A 13,677-nucleotide genomic window follows, 5' to 3' on the forward strand; every position below is an offset into this window, starting at 1 on the left:
CCTTTCCAAAAGGGTGGTCTCAGACCCCTTTTCAATAATAAACGAGCTTGAAGAAAAACAGAGATGATTTGATCTTCCAAAATACAATACATCAAAATCTAGTGACTTTATCTAAAAATGTTAAGATTTACGGCTAACAACAAGGAATGATACAACTGGAGACCGACCAGTTAGACAAACTTGAGGCAAAAAATTCTTGAGATCTGAAAAATTTTTCATCCTTTCATTGAAGGAGAACTTTGCCAATAATAAATTATTTCCGTAATCTAAAACTATCACCATAAAGTCTATGGAAAAAAAATCTTTATTTTCAGAATTAGTTAGTACTTAAATGTTATGCTTTACCTCCAGTTCTTTGAGGTAGTTAACTGTTGTTTCTTGTCTCATTAGTATTACCAAATCATGTGGGTTTCTCAAGTTCATTGGTGAATCCACCTGCAAGACATTTTAACAGTCCATCATGTAAGACATTCACCTAATTACAGTGATTTTAAAAGAAGGCAGTTTTGTTCATTCAATCACAGATTGTCTGTTCAGAGGTTTTCTGTCCAGTCAACATTCATAATATGTCCACTATGAAAATCCATACTTCAAACAACATTGTCATTTGAGAATCCAATTCAACCCATGCTTTAACTTTAAACCTATTTTAATTAAATCAGGCACACAAGTCCTAAGTGTAAGCAGCAAATAAATTCCCACAACAAACATAACTAAGAGTACTTACTGCTGAAATACCCGATATCTTAAACTGCAATCACAGAAACTTATTTTGTTTTGTAACTTTAAAATTCCTCCACCACATCCCTCAAAAGGCATGAAGGAGTTCAACTTCAACTCCTCTCTGCAACTAATTTAACACACTGACCTACCATTAGGATCTACTGCCTTCAAGACTAATAAGTAAAGGAACAAAATCAAGAGGGAAGCAGGGGAACACTGAAAACTCTGTTTTCATGTAGACCATGCTACAACTTCCATAGCTATGCACAGGAGTTCACAGCTCCATGAAGAGGGACATTAGAGGCAAGTCACAGATAAAGCAGTTACACATCAGCCCCTAGCTGGGCTCAGTTAACTGCAGCACTTTCCCCCAGAGCTGAAACAACCCAGCCTTGTCCTCATGCCAAACTCTGCTGTGTCACTGGTGGGAGAGGGGGGGAGGTCCCTACAGTGGAGAAGGTGGTGTAGCAGCCGCTGAGCTGATGCAAAGGCTCACTTCCAGGCTTGCAGCCCTGTTTCCTCTCATGTGTTGGTGTGAGAGCAGTACACTTGGCTGCACACCAGCTGTGGTAACCACCAGGATCTCTTGGAAGCCAACCCAAACTTGAGTTGAACACAACTCCCTCCTGGTTGTTTTGTCTGAACTAGTAAACTAAATTAGTTCATGAAGGATCCAATGAGCATGAGAACAGAAACAAGGAAATAGGAAATGTGATGACAGGATGAAAAGACAAGGTGACAAGGACAGCAACATCTCCCTCTTTTAACATGACTGTTAGATGGTCTACATCAAGATGTTTTTCCTGGATCTGGTCAGTTTCTGTTCAAGCTTTCAGGATAGAGAACCAGCTGCTGCATGAAGATGCGAGTGCTTACCTGTTAGCACGGATACCTCTAAATGGGCTGTCCACCCCCATGACATCTGTGCCAACTTGATGACAATACCATTTAATGGGAAAGTCTGCCATATATACAGGTGCAGGAGAACATCCTGAGCTATAGTTCTTCCTTTTTGTCACCTTTACAAATAGCTTGGACAAATTTCTGTTACACTCTCTTACTGCAGAGAACTGCATCTCCAGCATATTTTCTGGTCATCCTAACGTGTCCTGTCAACAGCTTAAACCTTAGGCTGTACTCCTTTGGTTGTGTGCCAGATAAGAAGCTCAAATCTACTTTCTCTGGACTACTGACTGTGAAGTCTACATTTGTTGCAAGATTCTTGACTGAGTAAGGACCTTGTCCTCTCAGATATAAACACCTGTTCCTTTTACTAAACCCTAAGTGTGGTTTTGGCTAAATTTGGCTAAGTATTCCTTTACAAAGCAAAAGCTTCTTTTAGTATGGAGCCATTGTGATGGGTGGCTACCTATACAGTCCAAACAGTTATATAAAAAACTCAGTTTCTTCCTTAGCAAATTAATGCTCTTCTATCACCAGACAAATAGAAAATAATGGGTGCTACTGACACTAATCCATTTTTACACTGTGAATTTGGAGATTCTGGATTTAGCTGTTGCAAATAAAGGATGACCAAGTATTTACCATGATGCAGAGAAGCACAGAAAATACCATTTCAAAAAAATCTCAAAAGTTGAAGTATTAAAGCCTACAGCATTTTATTCATGGTCATATTTCCTCCTGTGAGCCCCACCTCACTCTAAACTGGTTGCACACAAAGACGAGTTATGCACTGAATGTAGCACTGGTTTATGCCTCACTTGCTAAAGAAACTACCACAGTATGTGCAAATGAATGAGAGATTAATTTGCAAAGAAAATAAGTTTCACTGTGTTTAAAGCACTTCATTACCCATTCCAAAATAGCACTGTTCATCTGACATCTAAAGGCTGCTTGCATGATTCCACACAGTCACTGAGGGAAAAGTCAACTATCAGCTCTACTTTCAGTGACAAACAGCATCTGGGTATTTTTGGAGAAAGTTATGCAGACATCACCAATTAGAAAACCTTATTCTGAAAGAGGAAGGATCTTGGCTTATCATTCATTCAGAAACCGAATGATATTCAGGGTCGCCTTCTGTTTTTAACTTTTGATAAGACAGTCTCACGAGAAGTCTGAATTTAGTATTGGAGAATTTGGAGCAGTACATTACCAACCCAGTGTGCGTGGGTTGACAGGAAAGCAATGCAATAAGTACTACACTCCCACAAACTACTATCTGGCAGCAGAAACCAAAGTTTCAACAACCAAACAGCAAATTATGGTGATCCACCCGGAAATTATCCCAGTTAAGGATATTTTTCTTTAGTGTTGAGATTTTCCCTTTCAGAACATCCGACTCAGTTGGTCACCAGCAAATAAGTACTTTTTAATAACAGCAGAATCCTTCAGCCTAGTAGAAAGTTAACCTTACCAGTGTGTAAACACAAAGCTCCTAACACAGAATTTTAGTAGTTGCATTGAAACTGCATGGCAAGGGGTGCCTTCTGGGAGAAGCTGCCAGAAGCTTCCCCTAAGTCTGACAGAGAAGACTTCAGCTGGCTCCGAGATAGATTCACTGCTGGCCACGGCCAAGCCCATCAGTGACTGTGGCAGCACTGCTGTGATAACAGATTTAAGAAGAGAAAAAGAAGTTACTGTGGCCAGAAAAAAATAAGAATATGCAAGAGAAACAGTTCTGTAGATACCAAGGTCAGTGGAGAAGGAGTGGAGAAGGTGCTCCAGGTGTCAGAGCAGAGATTCCCAGCAGCCTGTTGTGAAGAGCACGATGAGTCAGGCTGTCCCCTGCAGCCCATCAGGGAGCAGAGACACAAGTGCAGCCTAGGGGGGACCTCACACCACAGCAGGTGGATACCCAAAGGAGGTTGTGAACCTGTGGGAAGCCCACACTGGAGCAGCCTCTTCCTGAAAGAAGGCATCTGTGGGAGGGACCCTGAGCTGGAACAGTTTGTGACAGCCCATGAGAGGGAACCACACTGGAGGTGTTCATGCAGGACTTTCTCCTGTGGAAGGGACATGACATTGGAGCACAGGAAAGAGTTCTTTCTTGGAAGAGAAGGAGTTCTACTTGGAGGAAGTTGTGGTAAAACCTCTCTGTGATGAACTGACCACAATGCCCATTCTTCATCCTCCTAGCGGGGAGGAGGTAGGAATCAGAAATTAAGTTCAAAAAGAAAAATATGGGTTGGGGGAAGGTACTTTTAAGATTTGCTTGTATTTCTCATTACCCTACTCTGGTCTGATTTGTAATAAATTCAGCTGAGTCTATTCTGCCTGTGGTGGTAACTGGTGAGTGATCTCTCCCTGTCCTTACCCAAACTTTTGAGCTTTCTCTTGTATTTTCTCTCCCCTGTGCAGCTGAGGAGAGGAGTGATAAAACAGCTTTGGAGGACACCTCATAAGCTCTTCATTACCCCTTTCTCTGTAGTGATAGACAGAGGGCTTTTGAACTGAAACTTATTAATCTCAGATCAAGTCAGCAACACTGTGAAGACTTACAGTTCATTATCCAGCTTTTTACAACACCCATCCCTACATCAAACACATTTTCTTCACAGTGCCAGCCATTTCTACAGTAGGAAAAAGACAAAGCTGACATACTGAGCTGTGAAGAGCACCAATACAGTGTTTGCCACTGAGGGCAGGAGCGACACCTCATGAAGAATACAGTGAGTAAGTTGTAAACTAAGGTTTGCATCTGCATAACTTGCACCGCACAGATATGAGCAGCAGCAGTGATAAAGATAAGTGGGAAGCAGGATGTGCTGAAATCAGGAAGGCACACTTGAAGCCCTGCAGGGCTTGTTACATGGATGCTCACACTTCCTTCATGCTGCTTGTGCTCAAGTTCCACCTGGCATCCTCCTGCTTTTCTGTGCAGCCACATCCCCAAACCAGGAAAATTATACCCTGAACAAAACCACAAAATAATCAGAACTTTCTTGTGAGCTGCTGCTTATTAAAATTCAAAGAGAAGGCAACATACCCCAAAGATTTGGAAAAGCCCTCAGAGCTTCACTCACCTGTCAGACAATTCTTTAGTCAGAAATACAATAGTCCAAATAAGATATTTGATGGATACCTAGAGAATGTTCTGGATTATGCCCCTTCCTTCCCACAGCAAGACTCTAGGTAGATTTCAGAGGATACTGGTTTCACTCAGACTCATGTCATGCTTGTGCTTTTACAAACACTTGCCACCTTCACCCCTTCATACAAAAGCTGTTGCGCCTTGTCACCTGATTTGGGAGCCAGACGAGTGAAAAATACTCAGATATTGTGACTTGGATCATGTTTTTCAAAATGTAAGCAACTCTCCATAAGGCTCCTCTGGGATGAAACAGAACAGACGTCAGCCTACACAGCAAACACAGCCTCATGGTGTGGAGAGTGGAGACTCCTGCACCAGAACAGATGCTTTGTCCAACTTACTCATTTTTAACTCTAAGTGTTTGGCTGACAGCAAAACACCACATTCATTTACTCTTCCTCCAAAGTGCTGAAACTGTGACATGCAAGATGAAGTGCTTGAAATGCAAGAATTTGACTTCAATTCCAACACAGTAAACAGGGAAAAAAAGTTGTGCTGAAAAGCTTTCTTTGAACCTTTGACGGCTACTGTAGTTACACTGCAGAAAGCCTGCCAGTAAAACACTTTTAGAATAAGTGTTCTCTGTTCAACTTTGCCCAAAGGTGAAAGTTTCTTTATAAAGCACAGTTCAAATTTATTCACTGTCACAAAGTACACCAAGAACCTGATTCAGCAAGAAACACACAGAATTTGTGTAATGAAAAAAGGCACCAAGTTGAATCAAACCCTGAAGTTTTAGAGTCTCCTATGTTACCTCCATATATCAAAGTCCCTCAGCAATTAGACTTGCAAGTTTTGCCAAACCTTCCAGTATATTTTTCCCAACAAACCAGTTACATTGCACAGGAAGATTTTAAATTTTTTTAAAATGAGGGTTGATGAATGCTTCAGTCATCTATTTTAAAGTAAGGCTTTTTTTTTGAAGTACTGTGGAAACCCCACTGTTAACTGAGGCACAGGCACATCAGAAGTGCTGTTAGTGCCTCTGCACATCCTAAAAGCATTATACTACATGCAGAAGGCAGATTATTGGAGAAAGAAACTGAAAATACACTGTATCAAATGACAGATACACAAAAATGAGCTCCCCATATTTGTTTTATAGGCAGAGGATGTCTTGTCTGTACAAAATAAAGGCAACTCCCCCTCCAACAGGCTGGAACTTCTTGCAGTCTTGAGGGGGAGCCAAGGATCTGAAAACTGGTGCTTGTCTTTTGGTATATTCTTGCTGTCTTGAGATACTTTACACTCCAATATGATGCTACATGGCATTTCTGAGTAAGCCACAAAAAAATCTGTACACGTCTCAGTGCAAGACAAACTACAAAATTTGAAAATGCATTCTTTGACTTGTCCAAATGATGACTAGGCAGTGTCAGAAGATACTTGTTCCAAGACTGTCACTGAGAAATTAACACAGAAAAATGATGTTGAAATGAGTTTTTGTAAGTATTGAGCCATTTAAAAGTTTACTGCTGCAGAACCTGTAAGCAAACAGCACTAATATATTATTATATTTTGATATTATTAATACTAGCTGTGCTACAGGGAAAACACAAATTTTAAACACTTGTAGCACTTCAGAAATAAAACCTAACAAAGCTGCAATATTACTGAATAGCTCAGCTAAACTGAGATCACATAAGCTATGAATATCCTAGGTAACAGATCTAAATACATCTAAGGGAAACAAGACTTTACTTGGAACACCATGTGTCCAATGTGTTGCTAGTCATATTTAAGGGTACAAATTTCCAACCTGTATATTCTAGGTAAGGCTTATAGTCTTCAGTAGCCATATGTTCAGCTGAATCAAAACAAGAGATGGAGAGATCATTCAGATCACACCTGTAATGAGCAAGTACGTTTTTTTCATAAAAGCAGACTGGTTCTTGATGTCTGCTCACTGCCAAATCCTAAAAATTTCAAGTGTTCTAATACTGAAAATACAGACAGGAAGACTAATTATTAGACTTACAAGATATCTAAAAAAGAATAACCCTGAGTAGTAACTTCTTCAGCAAATGAACAACAGAAAACTCATTTTTTTTTCTGTTAAATTTTGAGGGAAATTACTTTATCCAGCAATGTATTTTTAAAGCAGGCAGGTACATGTAATAACAGTGGATTTCAGAGTCTTGCTGACTTTGCTCTTTTGGGCTTTGGTGGGATCTTCATGCAAACATATGCCTGGGCCAATTCCAAGGCTACCCTTCAGCTGTGAAGCTCACAATACAGCGAAGGCATTCCAGGCACCAAACGTAACTCTCACCACAGAACAGCCAGTTTGAAACAGTTGATTTGTATCATCTTTTCAGATTGTCCAACCCTGATTTCAAAGGTGACAGAAAACAGGAAATCAAAGTGTGAGGATCCTCAGAGAAATGAGACCTGGGAACACAGAGTGCCCAGAGGACAAAGGCTGTGTGAAAACCAGGAATGAGCAGGACACGGCTACACACGGTCAGAGTCACTGCTACAGCGTTCTGGACTTACAGCATGAACTGCCTCAGTGTGTATTACCATGCTCAGCTAAATCCAGATATCTCTGCACTAAAGCTTTTCTGTCAGCAGTCAAAACCTGGCATAAGATTACCTGCTGGACTGTGGCAGCTGTGAGGGGCACAGCAGCTCAGCAGCCCTTGGGATCTGCCTCTTAGCTCATCCACCTCAGATGCAAATCTCTGACTGCTGCGTTGAGAGCAGTGGAAGCTACTTGTCTACTATGGCTCCACTGAATGAAACATTTGCATTTCTGATGCCACATACAGGCTACCACAAGGCCCGTTTTTATAAATTTGGGTCTAGTCGTGATGTTCACAGTGACACAGACATACACAGGCTGTGCTCTCCTGGGAGCAGGCAGTGCTGGTGAAGTGCAGTTTCTAAATGCCTACCCAGGACAAGGACATTAAGCAACTCAGCCATTCACAAAACATTCAGGTTAAAAAACTTTTTATACACTTATGTAAAGGCAGAAAATTTAAAGATATATATTTTTTAAACTACTATTTTTCATAGCACATGAAGGCCTATGGTCCCCTGGTGATTAAGAGAGAAGTTCTAAACCAGAACGAGTTTCCCTTTTCTTAAAGAAAACCTTACCTCAGAACCATTCTGCTTCAGCTCATCCTAGAGATAGGACAACATCTAATAAACTACAGAACATTCAAACCAACTAGCCCAGGTGTCTTTGCACACCCTCATAAGGAGGGACTGACAACAGTTTTGAGGAAGGCATAGCTCCACCTTATGCACCTCAGTAAAAATGAACAATTTTTTTTGTGTATGTGGGGAGTTCTGTTTCCTTTTTTTTTTTTTTTTTTTTTTTTTGTTTTGTTGTTGTTGTTTTTGTTGTTTAGCACACAACAGACTTGGAAGGATAAGAAATTCAGTCAACTAGGATTTCATACAACCAAGCAAACTAGAGTAAGAGCAAAGCAAACATTCACCTGTCATTTTCAAGATAGGACTGAGCGACTACTTAACGTATCACAGAAAATGCTTTTGTAACCAGCAAATAGCTTTTTATTTGGCTGCACTAGAATCTCAGCTTTCCTTGGGTCTGGATGGCTGCTTTTCCTGTATTCTAGAGCACATGGACCACTGCACTCATCTCAACCTGTCAGCACACATGTGCACTCAGACACCAGACAGAGTAATGCATTAACTAACTCTAAAGCCATCCATGAATCAACTTGCCTTGTTGCTGCTTGAGGTACACTTGCACTCAAATCTGCAACCAAATGAACAACTGGTAGGTACTGTCTCTTCTCTCTACTGGACTAAGCCACAGTGAAGCACACTATAGCACTGCAGGAAATTCAGATGTCACATTCACTGAGCAGCTGGTTCTTAGTTCCAAATAAGTTAGCCAGCACTGCTCTTTGACTCTCCTCTCCACATCATCTCTCATGAACTTCAAAACACATGACAACACATTAAAACTAAAACAACTTTTTGCCAACTCAGATTTCTTGCCAGGGGCTCTTTGCTCCTTTCCCAATCCTGCTTTGGATCATCTGCCTGGAAAGTTTCTGTGCTTTGCTTAATTATTCTGACCTAACTTCTTCAGAGTTTACAGCAGTCCACAAAAAGGCAGCCCTTTGAGTCCCTACTAGCTTGCTCAGTTTTAATCACCTCCATCAAAGCATCTCTCTACAAAGAGCCCACCTCTGCTCTCGTACGTCAGGTCTCTGAGCCACGGTAGCAGCTGGTCCCCACCATTAAAGCCATGAATGACTGTACTCTGCATTGCATTTCATCTGACAACTGTCTGTCCTCTCTTTACACCGAGTTTCTCTCTTCTCTGGAAGCACACTAGTATTTCTGTAGAGTGACTAGCTTCCCTACTGGCAGACAAGCACTGTCAAAAATCAGTTATATATTAGCCTGAACTTTATACTGTGAGTTGTGAAATGGCTTATAAGCATGTGCACTGAGCAGATATAATCTCATTAAAGAGAGACGATTAGTCAGTCTCTGGCTTTGCAAGAGAACACATTTGAAGGTAGACTCAGACTAAAAGAAGAACATGAACTGATCCAGAGAATGATGTCTTTGATCTGAAAACCAGCTACTATAGCAACAGATACAGCTTGATGGCTTTTTTCTTGATGGCTGAGACTCTGAAATATTGTATGAACTGCTAGCAATTTGTTTTATCATTTAGAAATGCTCACTAGAAACCTGAACAGTGCCTACTTAGCAAGTACTCCTGTTTACTAGATGAGATCCTGATGATACATGGGAAAGTGTTAATTTTGACACTGCTGCCAGGTTTTTTCACCACTAAGAAATCAAGGCTAAGCCAAGGTATTCCTGTGGTCTTGCGTCACAGAGAAGTCAACCTCACTTGAATGCTTGAATATAGTCTCATATTAAATGCTTGCACCCTTGCTGCACTGTAAGGAGAAACAGCTAAGAGAGATTTTAGGTCAATAATATATAATAATCTCACCTTTCTTCCCTCAAACACATTCCAGCAACTGTATTTTGTATTTAGGTCAGGAACCATGACTCCTGCTGTCTGCTCCTCATCCACAGGTTCCACACTTTGGTAACAAGGAAAACAAAGCTCACAGCAGCAAACTCAAAGCTACAAGGAAGTCACTTGTCACTGGTGCTCATCTGCACTTCCACTGATAGTGGCTCATTTAGCAGTGGGAATGTCTGGTCCTACTATCAATTAAGTTTTGCCTACCTCTTAATTATATAGGCTTCATTCAGATAAACTGAAGTAGTCCAAGCGAAGATCAAGCCTGTGCCTCTCTAAAAAGCTGGTAATCTTTGAAGAGGTATTTTGGACCTTAAGAATGCTAGTATTTCCAAAATTAAATCATAAGAATGCTGATTAGTATCACCACTCTTTGCCACCAGCAGCCACTTCCAGTCAGAGACTGCTGCGCTGGAAGCACTGCAATGAGCAGTCCAAGGTCCAACAACGGCTGACCACCAGCAACATCCCTCAGGGATCAATACCAATCGTTACTAACACAACTCTTTACTACTGACAGCAATAAAAAAGAAGCACAAGCTTGGTGTCCTCTGCAGATGTGGGGAAGCATGGCCATTGCAGGGCTGCAGCAAAACAAGGTGGTGGAGAATGGGCTGACAGGGACCTGTCTCATGAAGTCATCAACAGCGGCCACAAGCCCATGGGATGAAATAGCCCCATGCAGCAGGAAAGGCTGGGGCTGAAAGAAAAACAACTTTCCAGAAATGGCATTTGAGCTCTGGTGGGGAGAGAGCTGGTGGTGAGGCAGCTGCGAGCCCTCGCAGCTGAGGCAGCCAACTGCACCCTGGGCTGCAGCAGCAAGGCTGGAGCCCACTGGGTAAGGGACTTGATCGTGCCCCTCCACCAGGCACCCACATGAAGGTGCCTGCTTCAGCTCTCTGTCCTCACTTTGAGGGCCAGCAAAGCCCATTTGAGGTGGTGAGGGCCCTGGAGCATATAACATGCAGAGGTTTCCACTGCCAATGAATTACAGAGTATCTCAGTTTGGAATAGACCTGAGAGTTGTCATGATACATAACAACTTAATGAAGAATATTCTGAAAAATTAAAGCAAAGGAATGCTCTGTAGTGAAGTTGCAGGCCTTCATCCTGTTAATAAGTTGTTGGTATTAGGAGGAGAGCTTAAATATTTCGGAATGTTGTGATTCTACCAATTAACAGATAAATCCCTTATGAATCCTCCAAGTGCTGCTGAGATAGTACTCAATCTTGGACACATTTGGGGCTGTGACCACTTCCCTGGGGAGCCTGTTCCAGTGACTGACCACCCTGTCTGTGAAGAACCTTTTCCTAATGTCCAGTCTGAACTTGCCCTGGCACAGCTTCATTCCATTTCTTCATGTCCTCTCACCAGTCACCAGAGAGAGGAGATCAGCACCTGCCCCTTCACTGCCTTGCTTGAGGAAGTTGTAGGCTTGGACGAGGTCTCCCCAGAACTAGGCTGAATGACCTGAGTGATCTCAGCTGCTTCTTGTAAATCTTACCCTTGAGACCTTCCATCCTCCTGCTTGCTCTCCTCTGGGAGGGCACACAGTCTAAGAGTGTGTCCTTATCCTGAGGTACCCAAAACTGCATGCAGCACTCAAGGAGTGACTGCACCTGTGCAATGTAGAGTGGGACAACAATTCCTGCCTGTTGCTGAACTTTTGCTGCTAACTACTGCACTTAAAACAACATTGAAGTTCACTAAAAAACTTGTCCAGTGATTCCCCAAAACACAAGTAAGTGAAAAAAATCAAATTCAGAGGTACCATGCAGAGTTGGCAATAGCAATAACCACAAATTTAAATACAATTTTCACAAGAGCCAGGGACATGACAGTAACAGATGCCAAAATGCATCTAATTACAAAAAGCTCACTGGACAATCCAAGGCACTACATTCCAGGTACCGAAGAATCCAGCTTCTCATAGTCCAAGTAAGAACATACTTATAACTGAAATTTCCTTGCTGGAAATGAGTGAATTAATTTTGACCATGCAAGTAAGGGAAGTTATTCCACAGATGCTGTTTTCTCACCTTACCTACAGGCTTTGAGAACTTGACAGAGGGAACATGCGAATGCCCCTGCTTACAAAGCATTTGGAACTGTAAAAGAAAAGACTAATGCATAGCAATGGTATAGTGGAAGCTTCTACCTGTACCATCAGTTAGCTGACATCATGAAATGCCATTCCTTAAAATAAGTAATGAATTTAGCTAATAAGATTTTCATGATTTTTATCTAATCGGATTTTTTCCAAGTCACAGCTGCTTTTCTTATAATAATCAAAATCAACACTTGGCCCAAATTTCACAATATACACTCAGTATACACACACAGATGCTTCCAGACCATTATCATATACTTGCACCACTTCCTCCCTATGTTAAGTGGGGAAAGGAGATGAGATAGCACTGGAAGTGGTGTCATTAATTAATTTATTATTAATTAGGGTGCTAGAGTGCCTGGATCCACCCAAACAGCCGAAGTGCCCGAGAACCATAAAGACAGCAGGAGTTTCCTGCAGAGAAAAGTCGGCTCCACCTGTCTGAGGACCTCACTGCATTTTGACAGGAAAACCCGACTAAAAATCCTCACAAATGGAAGCTGATAATAGACATTCATGTCTCCACTCTTTTGTACAGGGGGAAGGCCACATTGCTTGCTACAGAGATCAACTCTTCCATTCCAGAGGGAAACGGACAGATCTGACAGAAAGTTAATTTCTAGTACTGCTCCCTTAACAACAAAGAGGAAGGCGAGCAACTAAGAAGAAGCCTAAATATGAGATACAGATCGACTCTTTCAAGCCGCTTAGTGAACACGCGGCACAGCCCACTAAAATAAGACATTTTGACTAAACCCACAGGGCGTGCGTGTGCTCCTGCATCGAGCACACACGCCACCGTTTCTCTTTCCTACTTCCAGCAGGAAGGAAAAGCGGCTGGGTCGGGTGCGGCTGGATGTGAAAAATCGCAAACTCACTGACATCTCCTCCCCCCGGCAAGGAACTCGCTGGGGTCCCGGTTGCGAGCCGGGGCCGCGGTCCCGCTGCTTTTCGCCACCAAAGCGGGACCCGGCCTCGTGCCGGAGGAGGCTTCCCGGGAGCGGCCCCTAGGCAAGAACCGCCGCTGCTCCAGAGTTCCAGCCCAAATCCATCCTGGGCTCACCCCAACCCACCGACCGCCCCTCCCCGTTGCCTCGCCCCGGGGCTCCGGCGGATTCAAGCCACGTTTCACAAGCGACGCCAGCTCGCTGCGGGAGATCCCTGTGCCGGGGCCGCGGGAGCTACCGGCACCGGCGCTCGGCTGCTGCAGCGGCTGCGGGAACAGGCAGGGCTTCGCACCGGGCCGAGCAGCCCCGTGCCCCGCGCCGCACAGCTCGGGGCAGGCCAGGGCTGTGGGTGAGTGACGGCGCGGACAGGGGCTCTCCGCGCCTCCGCAGCCGGCTGGGAAGCGCCCCGCGTCCCTCGGGCCCCTCACCTGCTGCTGGATCTTCCCGTCCTCGGTGACCACCCAGTGGGTGGTGGCAGCGGCGGGCCGCGTCCCCGAGGCCAGCAGCGAGCACAGGCCCAGCGCCCAGCCGGAGAAGACCCATACCCGTCCCAGCCCGCCCCGCCCGGACGCTCCAGCAGCCGCCATCTTCCCCAATCCCGGCCTGCTCGCACCCCCCGGAAGCGGAACGGCGGCCGCCGCCATTTTGGGCGCGGGCGGTGCCGCGCGCTCGGCCCGGTGTGGCCGCGCCGGGGGGCGGAGCGGGGCGGGGCGGGGGCGGGCCCGGGTCAGGGTCGGTGCCCGAGGCGGCGCCGGGAGCCTCCGGCTGGAGCGTTGTCAGTGTTGGAGCAGCCCGGGGCTGAGGGGCGGCCCCGCTGCAGGGGCGCGTTCCTGGAGCACCGTTCCT

At 44.1% G+C, this 13,677-nt stretch overlaps 1 protein-coding gene across 2 annotated transcripts in view; it reads right to left on the bottom strand.

Annotated features, from left to right (window-relative positions):
• The window catches only part of TTC17 (tetratricopeptide repeat domain 17), a gene marked incomplete at its 5' end in the record, with an annotated part of 55,302 nt that extends 41,827 nt beyond the window's left edge, over window positions 1-13,475 (bottom strand). For both annotated transcript variants that reach the window (XR_014616272.1, XM_084208442.1), the window contains 2 exons: window positions 346-435; window positions 13,260-13,475. Coding sequence is in view for 1 of the 2 variants with exons in the window: in XM_084208442.1 (XP_084064568.1) it covers window positions 346-435; window positions 13,260-13,475 (306 nt within the window). The remainder of the gene's footprint in view (window positions 1-345; window positions 436-13,259) is intronic.
• Window positions 13,476-13,677: the final 202 nt, after the last annotated feature.

Source organism: Fringilla coelebs, assembly GCF_963513975.1.
Source record: "Fringilla coelebs genome assembly, chromosome: 6".
In the NCBI taxonomy this organism is placed as follows: Eukaryota; Metazoa; Chordata; class Aves; order Passeriformes; family Fringillidae; genus Fringilla; species Fringilla coelebs.